At 43.7% G+C, this 18183-nt stretch overlaps 1 protein-coding gene across 1 annotated transcript; it reads left to right on the forward strand.

The window, feature by feature from the left end:
* The first annotated feature begins 5548 nt into the window (after positions 1–5548).
* On the forward strand, positions 5549–7801 carry LOC124671083 (lysine histidine transporter 2-like). The gene is made up of 6 exons (XM_047207520.1): positions 5549–5724; positions 6136–6925; positions 7044–7149; positions 7300–7391; positions 7500–7568; positions 7703–7801. Exons 1-6 carry the CDS (start codon positions 5549–5551, stop codon positions 7799–7801), a joined length of 1332 nt encoding a protein of 443 aa, XP_047063476.1.
* The last annotated feature ends 10382 nt before the right edge of the window (positions 7802–18183 follow it).

An 18183-nucleotide genomic window follows, 5' to 3' on the forward strand; every position in this document is an offset into this window, starting at 1 on the left:
GATATCGGGAGAGTTTCCCCTATCAAACAATCAAGATCAAACCCAAATTGCTACAGCGGTGACGATGTCCAGCGGTGGAGATGGCGGTGATGATGGTGGAGATGATGATGATGGTGATGGAGATGATGTCCAGCTCGATGACGGTGACGATGGCGTCGATTTCCCCCTCCGGGAGGGAATTTCCCCGGCGGATTCCCGCCCGCCGGAGAGCTCTTTTCTCTCCGGTGTTCTCCGCCCCGCGAGGCGGCCGTAACCCTTCGTGAGGATTCCTCTGTGGCTTAGGTCTTCGGGACGAAGGGTTTCGCGAAGAAAAGGAGGCGAAAGAGGTTGTGGGGGCCCCACACCACATGGTGGCGCGGCCGGAGCCATGGGCCGCGCCGCCCTATGGTGTGGGCCCACCTTGGGTCCAACTGGCTCCCCTTCCGGCTTCCTTCGTCATCCGGAAAAATAGGATTTTTGGTAAAACTTCCGTCCACGCGTTGATCTTCCGAAATATTGCATCCCGACGGTGCTTTTTCCAGCGGAATCCCGGCTCCGGTGCTCGATCCCCAAATAATCATGAAACATGCAAAATAGATGAAATAACATAAGTATTGTGTCCCAATATGAAATATATCAATGAATAACAGCAAATTATGATATAAAATAGTGATGCAAATTGGACGTATCACGATGCCGGCCAACAGGCCAAATGGGGTGCTGCAGGGCGGCAGTGGCCAAAAGAGCCCAACCGGCGGGGGGGTCGACCGGGTGCTGGGCCGGCCGGTCCGGCGACCACGGGGCGGGGTGCCGGACATGGGTCGGGATACCCCCTAGAGCGGGCTGGTGTGCACGAGCCCAGCGGCCGGTCCCCACCAGGCAGGCCGGTGGCTAGCTCAGTGAGGCCGGGTGGTGGGCCGGATTTCGGGACCCTTTGAAATACCTTTTATTTTTCTTTTAAATAGAAAATGCTCCTGAACTCCGATTTACATGAAACCAATTTTGTTGGAAAATAACGACAAATATAACCCCAACAAAACTAGAAATATTGAGACTCCTCACAGAATATTTTTAGATGATTTTAGAGAAGGAGTCTCCCAACGTCAAGAAACGGTAAAGATGTCCAAACTCGAAAACGCAATAGAATATGCATGCGGATTCCATTTTCGATGAAATTGGGCTTGTTGAAAAGCTAGCAACAAGCACAAGAAATTCACACAGAGGAACACCAAGAAGCAATTGGGATATGGAAAGTATGCAAAGGATTGAGCTCCCTAAGACGATGCGATCAAGTTATTCAACTAAAAGCCCCTCTTGATAGTGCGGCTATCTATCCTATAACCTGGTCTCCCAATAACCACCTTGAAACCGGTAAAAGGAAAACCTAGCAAGACAATACCTTTGCCTTGCGCATTCCGCTTGATCTTGATGATAACTCTTCAAGCTCCACTCAATCTGGAATGCCTCACTTGATCATTGTTGTTTCGTGAAGACTCACAAATGCTCCCCTATACACCATGATGGGAAAGCTCCATTGATGCACATCTTCACATGTCCATTATCACCAAATGGATGGCAAATATTCAAGCATATGATCCTTTTGAGATGCTCATCTTGAACTTTCCCAACTCGACCATGATGATGATCACCACTTGATCTCATCCTCTCATGGTCTATATTAAATCTCACTTTTGATGCACGCCCATGGAAAGATACCTAACCCACATAGACAACACAAAGGTACACATATGATGGGTTAGTTCATAAAGCATAATTGGCAAAGCTTACCATACCACATGACTTCATGTGGCACATCTTTATGCTTCATGTGTTGACCAAACTTGAATCTTATTCTTCACTCTTTGTATCGGTCAACCTTGTATCTTCTCATGCTCTATCATACTATCTTGAGGTGTATAATTAAAGAACTCTTCATTTGTTTGCATGCTCTAAATCTTAGTCAACCATAGCTCAACTTATGAGACTATCATGACACAGACTTAGAGACATATCTTGAATTCTTCACTTGGAATCGAGCACTCAAGATTTTGATCATTCAATGCTTAACACATAAGATAGAGCATGGCTAATATTGAGTTCCACATAAGAACTCCATCTTCATTTCTTCTTCTTCATCATATCACATATACGTCTTCAAATCGATGATCTTGATGCCAATACTCAAGGTATATCTTTTATCTTCATGGCATCCATACTTGAATCCAACATATGGACTACAAGTATTGCCTATAGAATATCCTTCATATAAACTCAATGAAAACATTAATCCATAGGCGTTATCATTAATTACCAAAATCACACATAGGGGCAATGTACCCTTACAACCCCTCAACGTGTAAGTGGGGTATCGATCCGCAAGAGCAAGAAAGAAAAGCTAATATTCCCTACAACTAAATTGTCACAAGTTTTACTTGATTATGCACTAGACAATTTAATTGAGTGGTGGAGGTTGATTTGATACAAGAAAATAAATTGAAATTAAAATAACAATATAAAGTGTCCCACCATAAGTATTACCACCACATCGGATTCTAGTAAGGAGATGGGCCTTCTCGTCTGATCTCTGCATCAACAGGAATGCGGGAAAAGCTTCTTCTCGCCCCATTAAAAAAGCTATCAATCTGATTCCCAAAGTCAAAGTAAAGCTTCCCCGCCTGGCAAGAGTGAAACTCTCTCCTTGACGTATTGATGGTATTTTTTTAATATTCTTATTTAGTCTCAGTTTAATTAGGAAGCATTAAAGTGGCTTCGTCGTCGTGTTTCAGTGTTTCTGCGGTGCTCTCCTCCAGGGAACCCTCGGGGGTCATATACATAGTGATTTTTAGGTTAAAAAATGTCAGTTCGCGAAAGAATCAATTGATTTGGATGATCAATGGCCGAGAAAGAGGCGGTGGCGCACCCTAGCAGGGTGGGCACGCCACCTGCCCTCTTTTGGGCCTCCAAGCCTTCCAGCTCTGGTCTAGAAGTCTATGATGCTTCTCTCATTGAAAAAATGATTCTCCAGAAGTTCTAGATCAATTTGACTCTGTATAGATCTCTGAAAGTGAAAAATACAGAAAACATGGTTTTCCTGTTCTGTAGAGTTATAATTCAAATAAATGGCATCATTGTTAAATCCCCATAAATTAATGTAAAACATGGTAATAACATCATATATGTTGAAAATATGTGGGAATTAATGTTAATAAAGTATAAAGTTCATGTATGCATTTTACATGCATCAATTGCTCACGCTTGCGACCTTAAACATGAAGAGGAAGGGGATGTCTTCTCCACTTAGGAGAAGAGCTACTAGGTACTCATAAGGAGTTATGTGATCCCTCCCGGCTTGATTATAAGCTTGGGAGATATTTAAAGCCTTGTAATCTATATTTACACACTTAGCATGTCTACCTTATTCACATGCATTTTAATTTATTTTGAATTTGCGTAATAAGTGCAACTTTAGCACCCTTGGATAAAGGAATTATTTATATCCCATGATTCTCGAGTCATTATTATAGTTGAAGTATGTTGATTCGTGGTTATTGTTTTAGATGTATGAATTATGATGTGTATTATTTGTCTTACATTATATGATGACTTTGAAGTCTTCCACACTAATGAGTACCGATTGTAGATTTTAAGTGGTCATAATTGAACATGTTGTAGACTATTGGTTTGATTACAAAATATAACCATGCTCAATAAATAAAGAAAAGAGCGATGCAAGAATCAAATAATAGCACAACTAAATAATTTAGAATGAGTGAAAGATGAGGTTGATACTCAAGCTATAACCTATGAATTACTTCATACCTAGTCTGGAATTTATTTACTAAGTACCAAGATCTATTTTGAGTCTCATGAAGTTGAAAGTATATCTAGCTCAATAAATAGAACCATGCTCAATAGTAGACTATTGGTTTGATTACAAAATAGAACCATGCTCAATAAATAAAGAAAAGAGCAATGCAAGAATCAAATAATAGCACTACTAAATAATTTAGAATGAGTGAAAGATGAGGTTGATACTCAAGATATAATCTATGAATTACGTCATACCCAGTCTAGGATTTATTTACTAAGTACCAAGATCTATTTTGAGTCCCATGAAGTTGAAAGTATATCTACCTCCCTTGCACAACATTACAAAATTAGTGTGCAAAGCAAAAAAATAATATGGGGAGAGAAAATAGATATATACCATGATCGTGAGAAGGAACGGAAGGGATCATACTGAGTTTGAATTCCATACAGATGTGCAGATTCTAAAACATGTTTGAGGTCGCCTCACAAACTTGTTCAGCCAAAATTATATTGCTAATGGAATGCATGTGGTAAGATGGAGCGAATCGTATTCTCTTATGTTCTAAGGGATCATCTCTTAGCTAAGGTATGGAAACCTCATCTTTTTTCCTTTCCCACTCCTGGAACTCAGCAAATATCATGCATGGCAGCTCTAAGACCTTGACTAAGCCAATTTTCTCCATTGTACTAGATGTCTTATCTCAAACATTGTTTTCTACTCCCTCCGGTTCATATTAATTGACTCTAATATGGATGTATCTAGATAGATTTCAGTTCTAGATACATCCATATTGGAGTCAATTAATATGAATCGGAGAGGGTAGCTCATTTTTATAACCATGCCATAATTTAAGGAGCATGCAACCGATAATTATAGGGGTAACCTAAGAGATAATTCATGGCAGAACTTGTTTTTCTTCTTCTCTAATCACATGCAAATACTTAAGATAAAATAGTCTTATCAACCATTATTCATGCCTTCACATCGTCATATTCTTCGTGCTACTCCATCAGGCAAACGGCAGCACTAGATTGACAAGGTGCAGATCTTATGGCTGGTCGATAGCGGCCAATGAATGGTTAGACCACGGAAATAAATCGTAAAAAAGAAAATGTTTCTAAAATGGCTTGTTGCAATGAACTTTTTCTAGCTACGAAGTGTGTTCTAGCAAATGTACCCTAAAATTATATTGGTACTCAGCAACAAAAAGTAGTTGAGCAGTATGTTTTGGCAATGACCATAGAAAAATGGTGTCCACGAGCCAATCCTCTCCCAAGAAAAAAAAAGTAGAAGGCGCGTCTCGCATGGATCCGTGTTGAAGTGCTTCTTGTTCGTAATCGTAACAAAAAAAAATAACCGTGGAGTTGGGTAGCTCCGGTTAAGACGGGACGGGATCGCTCCAGCGCTACTGTGGCGCGTAAAATGAACAGAACGGAACGGCGCGGTGAACCATTCTCTGCGCGGGACTGGGCCGGGCAACCAGGGTTTTGCTAACGAACGCGGGTATCTCGCGGGGAAGAAGGGCGTGTGGGGTCCACATGTCGGCGCCCGATTCCTGTTGCGCATGGCAGGGCAGAACGATTCTCTCCCGCAACAGAATCCCCAGATACGGCAGCCAGTTCGTTACAGGTGCAGCCGCTTCCCATATATATCCGTGTGGAGGTTCCGCTCGGAATATACAGCCAGCAGCGGTGGTAGCATCTATCCATCCGCCATTCGCGCCGGCTTGGCAGATCCAATCCGCCGGAGATCGGATCCATGGCGCCGTCCGCCATGAACACCACCAAGAGCAAGGAGCAGCAGGAGATCGACGACTGGCTGCCCATCACCTCCTCCAGGAACGCCAAGTGGTGGTACTCGGCCTTCCACAATGTCACCGCCATGGTCGGCGCCGGCGTCCTCAGCCTGCCCTACGCCATGTCCGAGCTCGGATGGTACGTACTCAATGCGCGCGCTTAGGTCATCTCCTCGAGATATAGTTATCGTCATTGTCTCTGCTAGCTCCATCCCCTGTTTATGTTTAGATTGGATTTCGCTACCTCCGTGTGCACGTTTAGATTGGATTTCTAGATTAGTGAATCGACGTTCATGTTCTTATTTATTTGTGCCGTCAAGATATATAGAATAGACTTGGCGAGATCGAAACAAGTTGAGATTGGTTAGTTTTTGTGTGAAGAAACGTAGATCGATCAGTGGATGCATGTCAAGTAACGGTGCGGAGACTGCTGGGGACCATGATGTGTTTTCACAGAGTAGATCGATCTTAGTATCAATGGAGTACTACCTAAAAATGGCTTATTCCTTTCATACGTAAATTTTTCTCAAATCTGCTTAAACTGTTTCAGGGGTCCCGGTGTGGCGGCCATGCTCCTCTCATGGCTGATCACCCTCTACACGCTGTGGCAGATGGTTGAGATGCACGAGTGCGTGCCCGGCAAGCGCTTCGACCGGTACCATGAGCTGGGCCAGCACGCCTTTGGCGAGAAGCTGGGCCTCTGGATAGTCGTCCCGCAGCAGCTCATCGTCGAGGTGGGCGTCTGCATCTGCTACATGGTCACCGGCGGCAAGTCCCTCAAGAAGTTCCACGACGTGGTCAGCCCGGACGCGCCCCCGATCCGCACCAGCCTCTTCATCGTCATCTTCGGCTCCGCCCACTTCCTCCTCTCGCAGCTCCCCAACTTCAACTCCATCTCGCTCATCTCCCTCGCCGCTGCCGTCATGTCGCTCACCTACTCCACCATCGCCTGGGTGGCCTCCGTGCACCACGCTACCACCCGCGGTGCCGGAGCCGTGGTAGACTACAGCATGACGGCTTCCACGTCGGCAGGGAGGACGTTCAACTTCCTTAACGCCCTTGGTGACGTCGCCTTCGCGTACGCCGGCCACAACGTGGTGCTGGAGATCCAGGCCACCATCCCGTCCACGCCGGACAAGCCGTCCAAGAAGCCCATGTGGAAGGGCGTCATCGTCGCATACATCGTCGTCGCCATCTGCTACCTCCCCGTGGCCTTCGTCGGGTACTACGCCTTCGGCAACGCCGTCGACGACAACATCCTTATCACCCTCGAGAAGCCCCGCTGGCTCATCGCCGCCGCCAACATGTTCGTCGTCGTTCACGTCATCGGCAGCTACCAGGCAAGTGCTACGTACATACATACTACACAGATTGATCGCACGGGGTGCATGTACATATATGTTCATAAATATATTACTGTGAGATCTAATCACGTTGTGCGCGTTTGAGAGATTGCAGATCTACGCGATGCCGGTGTTCGACATGCTCGAGACGTTCCTGGTGAAGAAGCTGCGGTTCAAGCCCGGGTGGCCTCTTCGTCTGATCGCTCGCTCGCTCTATGTCGGTGAGTATAATTAACATATCATGACTTTGGTTACACAGCACTAACGATGTTCGCTAGTACTCCGTTCAGCATCGCGGACGCGCAGAAGTACTTGAGGTTTACAGTGTCACAGAATCTAATGTTCAGTTTTCTACCCTTGATTCCGTGCAGCATTTACCATGATGGTCGGCATCGCCATCCCCTTCTTCGGTGGATTGCTAGGGTTCTTCGGTGGTTTTGCTCAGGCCCCCACAACCTACTTCGTAAGACTATTTGATTTCTCTTTGGTTTGCACTAAGTAGTTCTTGTTTTAGTTAGTGAGATCTGTACGTTTGGTTTCTTAATCAACCGGATTGGCATTGCTTCTGCAGCTTCCCTGCATTATGTGGCTGTGCATCAAGAAGCCAAAGAAGTTTGGCCGGTCCTGGTGTATCAACTGGGTAAGTCTCAGTAACTCTCAGCATAGCCTGCCTCTTGTTTTCTCTGATATTAAGACTCTATTATTTGGTAACAGTTCCAGATGTTGTTTTTTCATTCCGAAAATCTAACTGTTGTTTTCCTGGTTGGATGGCAGTTCTGCATTATCATCGGCGTGCTCCTGTCAGTGCTGGCGCCTATCGGAGCCCTCCGTTCCATCATCATGAACTACAAGTCTTACAAGTTCTTCTCATGATCTGCTGGAACAAACTCCACCTAGCTACTTAGTAGAGCATTAGATGCAGAGTGTGTTATTCTGTCATGTTTAATTAGGCCAAACAAAATATTCAAAGTGTGTTGTGGATGTTGACTCGGTTGGCGTTGGTGTGTCAAGTCGAATGTCTAAATGGAGGCGTTATTTAGCCTTTGCTATTTAGGAAATGTCAACTTGATCTAGTTATCCCAGTTCAGCTTCAAAGTACTATCTGTCGCAACTCTATCTCCTATATCTAGATAAAGTTGTGATATTTATTTTGTTAAGGATGGAGTAGCTTAAATCTTGCTAAAAACTCTTAATATTCTACATTTGAATGGCTGCCCCTCACAACGTGATTTTCATATCTCTATGTCCCTTTGGCATTTTTTAGAAGCACATCTCCTTAGCTAGTGTGGGATGTTCACATGGTCTAGCGGCAATGCGACACGTTCCAACTTTAGCTAGCCCAATGTCAACAGGCAACAACCCATATCTTCCATCCCTCTATGATGGAAATTTATATATGAGAATCCTTACGAAGTGTGTTATTCAGCCATGTTGTTATTCAGCTGATGGACATAGCGAGTTTAAGATTTTCACATGCAGGTGCGTAAAATATATAGCAAAGGGTCAACCGTGGCTAGGCATGTTTGAGAGAAAAAAAAGCCATAACTATGTCCCAATATTGTTTTGACTCAATCAAATTTAGATACATATGAAGGAAATAAAACATATAAACCAGCTAAAAGCCCTTAATTTATACAACAACCGTAGGAATTTTGTTAAGTGAAACACAAGCCACGCCAATCCAACACTTCAACGAGAAATCTACGAGAAAAATGTGACCGATCCCTAAAAGGGGGTATATAGTCAAAAAGTTACCTAATCTAAGCTAACAATGTCGCAACAAACCAAAATATAAACATCTAAAATACCAAAAGATATCAATAATCCACAAGAAGATATATGTCTATAGTGTGCTTAAACTATATTGTAGTTGTTGATAATTTCTATTATAAATTTGGTTGAATTTAGTAAGTTCTGACTTTTGACTAATAAGATGAGAATCGAACATGAGTATGATGATTGACTAAAAACTTATGTGTGGGAGATGCTCATGAGTGACATTTTCTTTCACCCTATAGTCTGAAGTTTAAACGAAGAGCCAAAACTCGACATTTCGACGAGGATTTCGGTGACTAGTGCACCCTCCTTCAAGTATACCTCCGTCATAGATGGTTTTCACCCGCGTGATTAGTTTCTACTAGTTGAACGCCTTGTTGACGTAACTACTTCATGCTAAACACTGAAAAAAACTACTTCATGCTACAACCGGTATTATCCTTTCCTGTGGTGAAGCTTGGAGATAACAGTAAGGAGGCGTGAGAGCGTAACTTAAACAATTCAATAGTAATTAGGATGGATAAACATCATCAAATTTCTCTAAACAGCCTAATAGCTAGGCAGAAGAATTACCAAACTTAGGGGTGGGGGAGCCAAACTTTGTTTAACCGTTTTCTTAAATACTATTGTATTATTTCGTATGTCCATCTTTTATGTTAATTTTGGATAACTGAATAAGTAACATTGCCAAGTAACTTTTGCAAATTTATATGATAAGAGGCCTAAGAAGGAAAACCCCATAATGAAAAAAAGATCATTAAACATGCTTGGTCCACCATAGGCCATAGGTTCTCTCCCATCCACGCATCGTGGACCAAAATGACCTTTGTAGCCCTCGTATCTCGCCCTGCAAGGATATCATTAGTCATGTGTGAAGAACACCTACTGTCATAGCCTATAAAAGCCCGCTCTCATGGGCACACTTTCACTTGAAATAAACTTCAAGGGGAGAGGCTCTAAGAGACTATAGAAAATCTTTAGAAGAAAGATTTCCAAGGGACATAATAATGTCTTAAGGATAAAGATTCCCACTCAAAAGATCCAAGAAGGAGGATAAATTTTAAGTTACCTTTGCAAGGCTCAAAACTATCACAATAGAAGGGGAGTTTTGAGGTGGCATCACCTCTTCGGCCCTATTCACTAATCGAAACACTTCTATCATAACATCTCCCAACATAGTCGTATGACTAGAGCATGACGCCATAGGACTTGATGCCATGCTTACATGCTACGGATTTGGCTCACCATGTCGGAAAATAAGCATATCACACTAGACCAGGGAGACGTGCAATGTAACCATGGCGTCATGGGTCATGCAAAAGGGTCAAAACATGATCTTTTTAGAGTGGGTTTATTTTATGTTGCAGTTTTAGATAATTTGCCAGTTTCGTCATTTTTCACATCTAGTATATATTACCCTCTCCGTCCCAAAATATAAGGCAAATTTTTTCATGGTCTTTGGTCCACAACTTTGACCACTGATATATACTCATTCAGTTCCATATTAGTTGACTCAGCTTTGTCTAGATCTACATGTGTGTATATCTGGACAAAGTTGATTTAATTAATTTGGAACGAAGAGAGTACAAAATTATATGGAATCAAAACGTATAATGATATTGGTGCATTCTCTTGCAAATATCTTTCATGTCATATATATTTTTACAAATTTTATAGACATTATATAAGTATAGACTATAGTTACAGTTGTAAGTTGTTGACCACTAAAATTTAAGGCATCTTTATATTTTTTTAACGGGGCAACAATGTTAAAATGTTAACTGAGACCATACCAAAACCTCCCCCAACCCTTCTCCCTCTCTTGACCTAGTGATGCCCACAAATATAGGGGATCTGAAAGTTTAATGTCGGTAACCTAGAGGGGGGTGAAAAGGTTCTACAAAATATTCCTTAACTTGTTTGCAATTTTAGGCTATGCGGATAAATAAAGTGGCCTAATGCAAACTAAGTGAAGCACCTAAATGACAAAATATAAATATCAAGAACTTCAAACTCGATGGCTATCACAAATAAATAGGTGGAAAGAAATAACCGAAGCACATGGAGACGCCGATGTATCCCGATGTTCACTTTCTTGAGGGAAAGCTAGTCAGCGTTGGAGAGGTGCGGTACCACGAAGGACACCGAATGCCACGAAGGCACACCTTCTTCTCCGTGAGCTCCTTCCACGAAGTAGGAGCTCATTCCACTATGTGAAGACTTTAGGAAGGCCTTCAATCCCGTACAAACTTTCTCGCTCGGTCACAAAATTGATCGCTCCTAGCGACCGCTACATTCTAGGAGTCCTCAACCTCCAAGAGTAAAAAGATCAGAGAGGGAAACTTGATACAACGGCTCAAATCACAAATTTGATCGGTGGAAAGAGAGATGATGATGAGATGTTCAAGATGCATGGATCAACTCCCAAAATTGATGGATGAAACACAAGGGATCAAGGATTTGAGTTGGGGAATAGAGATGAACTTCTTGAGACCTTCACAAATTGGATCTGGATTAAAATAGAATGACAAAGGTAATTGATCCCAACACATAGTTGCCTTTTATGCAGAAAAATCAGAAAAAAACACAGAAAACTAGATGATTCCCCGCGCGTTGCTGCGGTAACTTTTAGACATATACATGAGCGAAGTTAATAAGTGAAAAAGAAAATTTAGCCGTTTACTTATGTTGCAACGTACATGCTATTATTTGAATTACATAGTGTAACATATCATGCCCATGCATGTACATGTATCTAGGTGGAGCTATTTATACTATGATCTGCAATTGTCAAATGTTTACATATTTTGAATACAACAACGAATATGTAGGGTAACATTTCTAAAAAAGAAGTCATAGAACTTGCGATTATATAATGTATGAAACAAAAAAGAACTAACTTTTGGGTAAATGTATACCTCTGCAATGATGGGAGATACAAAATGTTATTGGAGTATAGATCTGTAGCAAGGAATCAAGAGCAAGACACCTGACAGAGGAAATCAGTTGTCCGTCTTGCATGTTGTCGGGCTTAGACTGTTGGTACAATTTATTATTCTCCAAACTATTGTCTGGAAAATTATAATTCTGAAAGTTCCTTCTCGAAGTACATCTTTAGATCCACTGAAAGTCACCACATGAATGGATAGTAGCCAATAACAACGACGTTCCATTAGAACAATGCAATAAATAATTTCATAGTTGCATGTTTTTAGGTTCCTTAGATAGTCTCCATAGGCCTTACTGCATATCATCAAGTGTGAACAGGAGAAAGCCATAATTTCAGTCAAAATACATCCACTGGTTGATTGCAGAAATGGAGAGAAGACCTTTGTCATGGTTCAGGAAATGTTGGAACCAATCATCATGATGGAAACACAGGAAGAGTCATAACCTCACTTACATTTCGTCAAAGATATCAGGTTCTAGTGTTCAACTGCAGACAATACATACCACTCGGAAACTGCAAGAAGTAGAGAGCATAGAATGGAGCAACCTGAGTGTGTATGGCGCCGGAATGTACAAACACATCAACAACAGGAGCGTCACCAATCTGGAGGAGCAGCTTCCACGACCTTGCTCGCAAGACTGGGCGATTTAAGATAATTGGAGACTTGAACACAGGTATAGAAGTGGTAGTATAATGGTTTCATGGCCAATGCTTCACATCCATCGGAAGATGGAAGAAGGCTCACAAAAGCTGAGGGATGGTTGTTCTATAAAGAGGGCTGAGACGTTCCCAAACAACTTCTGGAATGCCTCCATCCGTTACTTATCATGCAGCTGAGTGTTTCATTCACATGGAATTTTTTTGGACAACCCATCATTAGGAAACTAAATAGCGATGCTTCAGAAACGAATAGTGCACCTCTTTTTGGTAGATGAATGGTTGATGCCCTGTTAATAATTAGCATTGACAGTTTTTCAGAGTGGAGCATTGCCGTTCCGGATGGGCATCTTATTTGCAGCCCAAAAAGCCACGACATCAATGTTCTAATTAGCATGTGGTGTGCAGGTGAAACGACTAAACATGCAGACAACAAATGCTGATGTGGTAGAGCTGCACAACGTGGCACACTACAATTGCTCTGTAATGGTTGGTGAGGTGGACATCTTGCATGTTGAGAGAAATACTTTTAGTGGGTTGCTCCCATTTAGATATTACTAGAAGATACCCCGCGCGTTGCAGCGGGATATTTTGTTATATTATATATATCCAAAAGAAATATGCACACTAAAAAGAAGGAAGTGAAGATAAACTAAATGAAATTTTTTGATGCTAACATTTTTTGGATGTCGGATAAATACAATTAGAAGTAAGAGGTATCATTAAAAGGTTCTCATGCCAGGTAGTCACCTTAGGCTTTTAAACCTTCTTTGAGATGACCTAAAGTGACCTAAAATGAACATAAGGGTCGCCCCGCATTTAATTTTCCTGTAGAAGACCAAATGTTGCTTCTGGCTATAACCCTTTGTTGAAAACAGTAATTTTTACTCCAACTGCACACACCAACGAAGAGTTATAACTTCAGTTTAGCACTGGTAAGAGAATGTAAAATGAATCCAATATACTGTACACAAAGAATAATTTAGTAGTTTGGTTAAAACGAAGAATAGCTTCAAACTTGGGATACCCCATCCAAACCTATGGTCTAATTTCTTGTATAGATAGTACTAATACACCACTGTTGAAAACACTAAATACCTACAGTACCTACACATGAATGTAGTAGTTTTATTTTCACCTGTTGTCTGCATATAGATAATACCTGATGCAATTACCATATGACTATCATGCCACAGTCAAATATTCGAGTTATATGGGAAATTGCATAGTCACACTTGCATCGGATCACAATGTTTTTTCTTTCTTTTCATTTGTCCTGAATAATTTGGACTATATGCTTTGTATTTCTTAAGAAAACACAAAATGGTAATCATGAATATATATGTCGTACTTACCAAGAAGACACATCATAATTAATTTCTTGGATAATCTTACTTCCGTTTGCAGGCCACAAACTATTTCTAATGTTGGCAAACTCCGCAAATTCAGAGAAAAATTATTATAGAATCCACAGTAGTAAACTGAATAAAAAATAAAAACATTGAATGATAGATGAGAGGAAATAATCTTAGATCCAATAATAACAACAGAAGAACTTTTCAGAACCAAAATCTCATTCCATTACCATGGGCTAGTGGATCTCAAAAAAAAAATTACCATGGGCTAGCTTGCATGAAGTTGAAGAAGTCCCGCCTTAATTATTAGAATATAAAACAATGAAGGTCATACTACGTAAAGAAAGAGCTTTATATATAAAACAATAGGTTGTTGAGGCATGCTCATGTGCAGCAAGAGCATTACCTGTGAACAAATGACAAATGCTCAATAATCATACTCTAAAATCAAGCACGACACACCATTTTATATAGCTTCTGCGAGCGATTAGTAAAGAAAAACTGCAGTTTGTTTAGCTTCTACCAGCGAGTCAAAAAAATAGAGCGCTAATATTTCAGTAATGTTGTTTGGTAACTTCAAGAACTGCACCGTCAGATTTGTACATATACCTAAGAAAAACCAAGGCAGTAAGCATACAATTCAATACATGAAAGGGGATGAGAGGAAGGCAAAAGCAGATCGGGGATCAACAAACTGAGGTAGTATTGCAGGATAATAGATTAAAAGGGAGAAATTTTCTTCTCCAAAGTCCAAACTCAATGAGGATATATATCCTCCAGGGTCTGGAGAGTAGGATCTTTGTGGACTTCTAGCGGTGGTGATCACCGGCCAGATGAAAGAGAGGCATCGACATTTGAATCGGTGCTACAGGCAAAGTGGAGGCAGGAAATTAGAAAGATGCCTACAGATTAAATAGAGAAGAACGGGCACATGCATGCAGTGGACAAAGGTAACGGAAAAGAAGGTGAAGAGATACAGACTGTGAAGGTTTGTGGGAAGAGAAATAATATGTTTAACTAAATGAAACAGTAATGGAGATGGAGCGACGGAATTAACTGAAGCAACAACTATTCATCTCTTCTAGTGGGATAGTAAAAGACATGCATGCCGTCTGTTCAGTTTCATCATAATGTACAGAGATTTGGACATTTGGTGCTGCGTGATTTTCATGGTGGAGTGAGCCAACAAAAATAAAATCTTCTCTTGTGAACAAAAGATGATGTGGCATGTTTGCTTAGGTGGGTAGTCTGCATGTTGAGAGAAATCTCATAGTGGGTTGCTCCTATTAAGGTATTATAGATTATAGATGAGTACCCGGTATGACTGGCTGAGTGAATGGTCATACCGATTGAACTCACTGGAAACGGACTCGGGAAAAGAGGGAACCAGAGATATTGGCCGGTATGACCGGGCCCGACCCATGCAACAGCTCCGAGGCGGCCTGGACGCGGAGGCGTTGCGCGTCATGCGGCGGGAGAGAGAAGGAGCAGCGACGCGTGGATCGAGGCAGGGCGACGTGGGTGTGTGGGGCCACAGCAGGAAAAGCAGCGGCAACAGCTTCAGGCGCGGGCCACGCATACGAGCCAGTGCGCGGGCGGCGGAATCGCCCGAGAGCATGTCCAATAAGGCTTACTCAGCTGGCTATAAGAAATAAAATAACATATTCTTGTCTAGTTGGAGGAGAGAGAAGGTAAGTGGGTTCCAGCTCTAGCACGTGCTCCTAGGTAGTTTGTGAGAGTGAAAGGTGAGCCATACATTGATAAAGTACTACATTATTATAGCTAACTATTGTACATGTTAGCTATACAAGCTAACTATAGATGACTTGGCAACTTGCTTAGGGTATCTCCAATGGGGCGACGCATTTCGCGTTCGAAAATGTCCGCGCGCTTCCGTTTGCGTCGACCGAAATGGTCAAAATCGACCGCGCGTTCGTTTGCGTCGGGGGGTGACTCCAGCGGCACGACGCATTTTTTCTCGAATTTCCATTTTTTATAACATGAAAACATAATTTACATAGTTGAACACATGGAAAAAAACCTAAACGCCTGTGCCTACTTCTTCTCCTCGTCGCTGTCGAGCACGACGAGCTCCGGTACCACCCACGGCCAGTTGGGAACCGGCAGAACGTACGCCGGGCGCGCCAGCGGTGCTGGAGGTGGAGGAGCCTAGTCATGTGGCTGTGGCGGTGGTGGACGCGCCCAGTGGCGGAGGTGGAGGAGCCTAGGGCTGTGACGGAGATTGAGAATCCCAGGGCTGAGGTGGGGGCACCCACGGGTTGTACGGGGGAGATGGAGGCGGCGGTTGTGGCGTGGCCGAGTCCTGTAGCGCCAGTCATAGGGCTTCATCCTCCGACAGACCCGACGGCATGATGCCGGTGGCGTATCGGGGCAGAGGCGGATGCACAGGTCGGTCGTTCTCCGAGACGAGGATGCCGAGCCTCGTGATCTCGTCGTCTGTCATGTTGTCCGGGTACTCAAACTTGCGGCCCTCCGCCATGGCTAGCTGCCATTTCTGGAAGATGCACGCGACGTAGTCGTCGCTGTCGTCCTTGACCTCCTCGTTGTGGTACGCCAGCGCCTCGATATAGTTGTCGCCGTTGTCGTTAGGCGTTGGCGCCTGCTACGCACGCGTCGGCGCCTGCTGTCTTCGACGACGAGGCGCCGGTGGACGGTTGAAGGGAAAGTCCCTGTCACCCATGAAGCCCGCCCTCCTCCTCCGATCCCTCTTGGATAGGAGATACATGCGCCAGCTGTCGGACTCGATGACGTAGGCGGGATCGGCGCGGAGGTCCGGCGGCAGGTACCGCCTCCCTCACCGGATCTCGGTGCTCCTATCTAGCTCGCGCGCAGGCATAGGAGGGACGGGCACCGGGCGGTAGCTGAGCTGCCAGCCGCCAGGCATGTGCACGTCCCCCCAGGCGTCGCACGACGTCCAATTCCGGTGCATCAGCCTCCCCACGCTGACGGGCAGCACCACCCTGATCACCCGCTCCTCCTTCTTGGTGCCGCTGTCGGATGCCTCGAAGTCGTTCTTCTTCTTCCCCATGGTGTTGCGGCGGTGGTGGTGGGAGTGGAGGTGTGGGCGATGTAGGAACGATGCCGGTGGACTTTTAAAGCCGGCCACGCGCGGGAAATGATGCCATTGAAGGCGGCGCAGAAGCCTAGCCGCCGCCCGCCAGTGCGCGCGCAGAAGAGGCAGCCGCGACATTGATGGCGAAGGCTGCGGCGCAGACTCGAAAGCGCTGACCGCGGAAGCGATGCCCTCGATACATGCTCGCTACCAGGCGGGCCCGGTGGAGATGCGAGCGGCTACTTGGCGCGTCCACACAGCGTCCGCCGCGACGCATTCCAAGAGCAAATATGCGTTGTGTTTGCATCACCGCGGACGGTCCGGTCACGATGCGTCGCCCCGTTGGAGGTGGTACCAGACACATTTTCGGTCTGAGCGAACGCAAACGGTTGCTCAACGTCCGTTTGAGTCGCTACGTTGGAGATGCCCTTATAGCAAACAAATAACAAACCAACTATACTATTGGACTTGCTCTGACTAAAGTCAGGCACGGGTCAACGAGGAGCAGCAGTGGCGGGGCCCACGCGAGCGAGACGTGGAGCGGGAGCAGGGATCGATCGGCATCTACGCATGAGGGCGTGCGGTGTTCCATCTTCCAGTGGGCTAGCGCGTGGAAAGAGAGGAAAACAAGGGAGCGAGCGGGAGTGCATGGGCCAGCGAGGTAAGAGCAAGTACAATAAGATCTAGTCAGCTAGCTATAAAGATTAAAATAATATATTTGTGTCTAGTTGGATGAGAGAGAAGAGGAGAGAGAATGTGAGTGGGCTCGCAAGAGCTAGCTCTAGCACGTGCTCCTAGGTAAGGTGTGTGAATGAAAAGTGGGTCATCCATTGAAAAAGTAGAACATTCTTATAGCCAATTATTGTACTTGTTGGCTACATGTTGACTATAAATGAAATGTCATCTTGCTTATAGCCAACAGTCAGCTATACTATTGGAGTTGCTCTAAGACTAGTCATAGTGGGAAGTAAATAGAGTAGTAACATGCACATGTTACTACTCTATGTTACTACTTTCATAGTGGTTAGTAACATCAAAGTAGTATCATATATGTTTTCATTAATTAGCTTATAGACTCATTGTATCTTGGGAAGTGTGATGTTACAGTAACTAGCTATGTTACTCCATCCTCCTCTCTCCTCATTAACTCATTGCCACATAAGCAAATTTGCTGAGTTGGACACTTAGTTACTAGTGAAGTTACTCCCACTATGAGTAGTCTAAGACTGCTCATAGTGGGAGTAACATAGCTAGTAACATCACACATCTCAATGCATTTTGGTGACATGGCATGCCAATAAATGAAGAAAGAGAGTGAGGTGGTAACTAGCTATGTTACCATAACATCACACACCCCAAGGCAAAATGAGTCTACAACATAATAAATGACACAATGCATGACACCACATATAAGTTACTACTACCTCGGGACTGATTTAATTGA

The sequence above is a fragment of the Lolium rigidum genome, chromosome 1 (assembly GCF_022539505.1).
Source record: "Lolium rigidum isolate FL_2022 chromosome 1, APGP_CSIRO_Lrig_0.1, whole genome shotgun sequence".
Classification (NCBI taxonomy): domain Eukaryota; kingdom Viridiplantae; phylum Streptophyta; class Magnoliopsida; order Poales; family Poaceae; genus Lolium; species Lolium rigidum.

What these genes read in the sequence shown, in the direction of transcription:
- LOC124671083 (XM_047207520.1), top strand. Translation starts at nt 5,549, where the DNA reads ATGGCGCCGTCCGCCATGAACACCACCAAGAGCAAGGAGCAGCAGGAG. An exon ending in GCCATGTCCGAGCTCGGATG is followed by an intron (nt 5,725 to 6,135) that starts GTACGTACTCAA and finishes AAACTGTTTCAG; the next exon opens with GGGTCCCGGTGTGGCGGCCA. An exon ending in ACGTCATCGGCAGCTACCAG is followed by an intron (nt 6,926 to 7,043) that starts GCAAGTGCTACG and finishes GAGAGATTGCAG; the next exon opens with ATCTACGCGATGCCGGTGTT.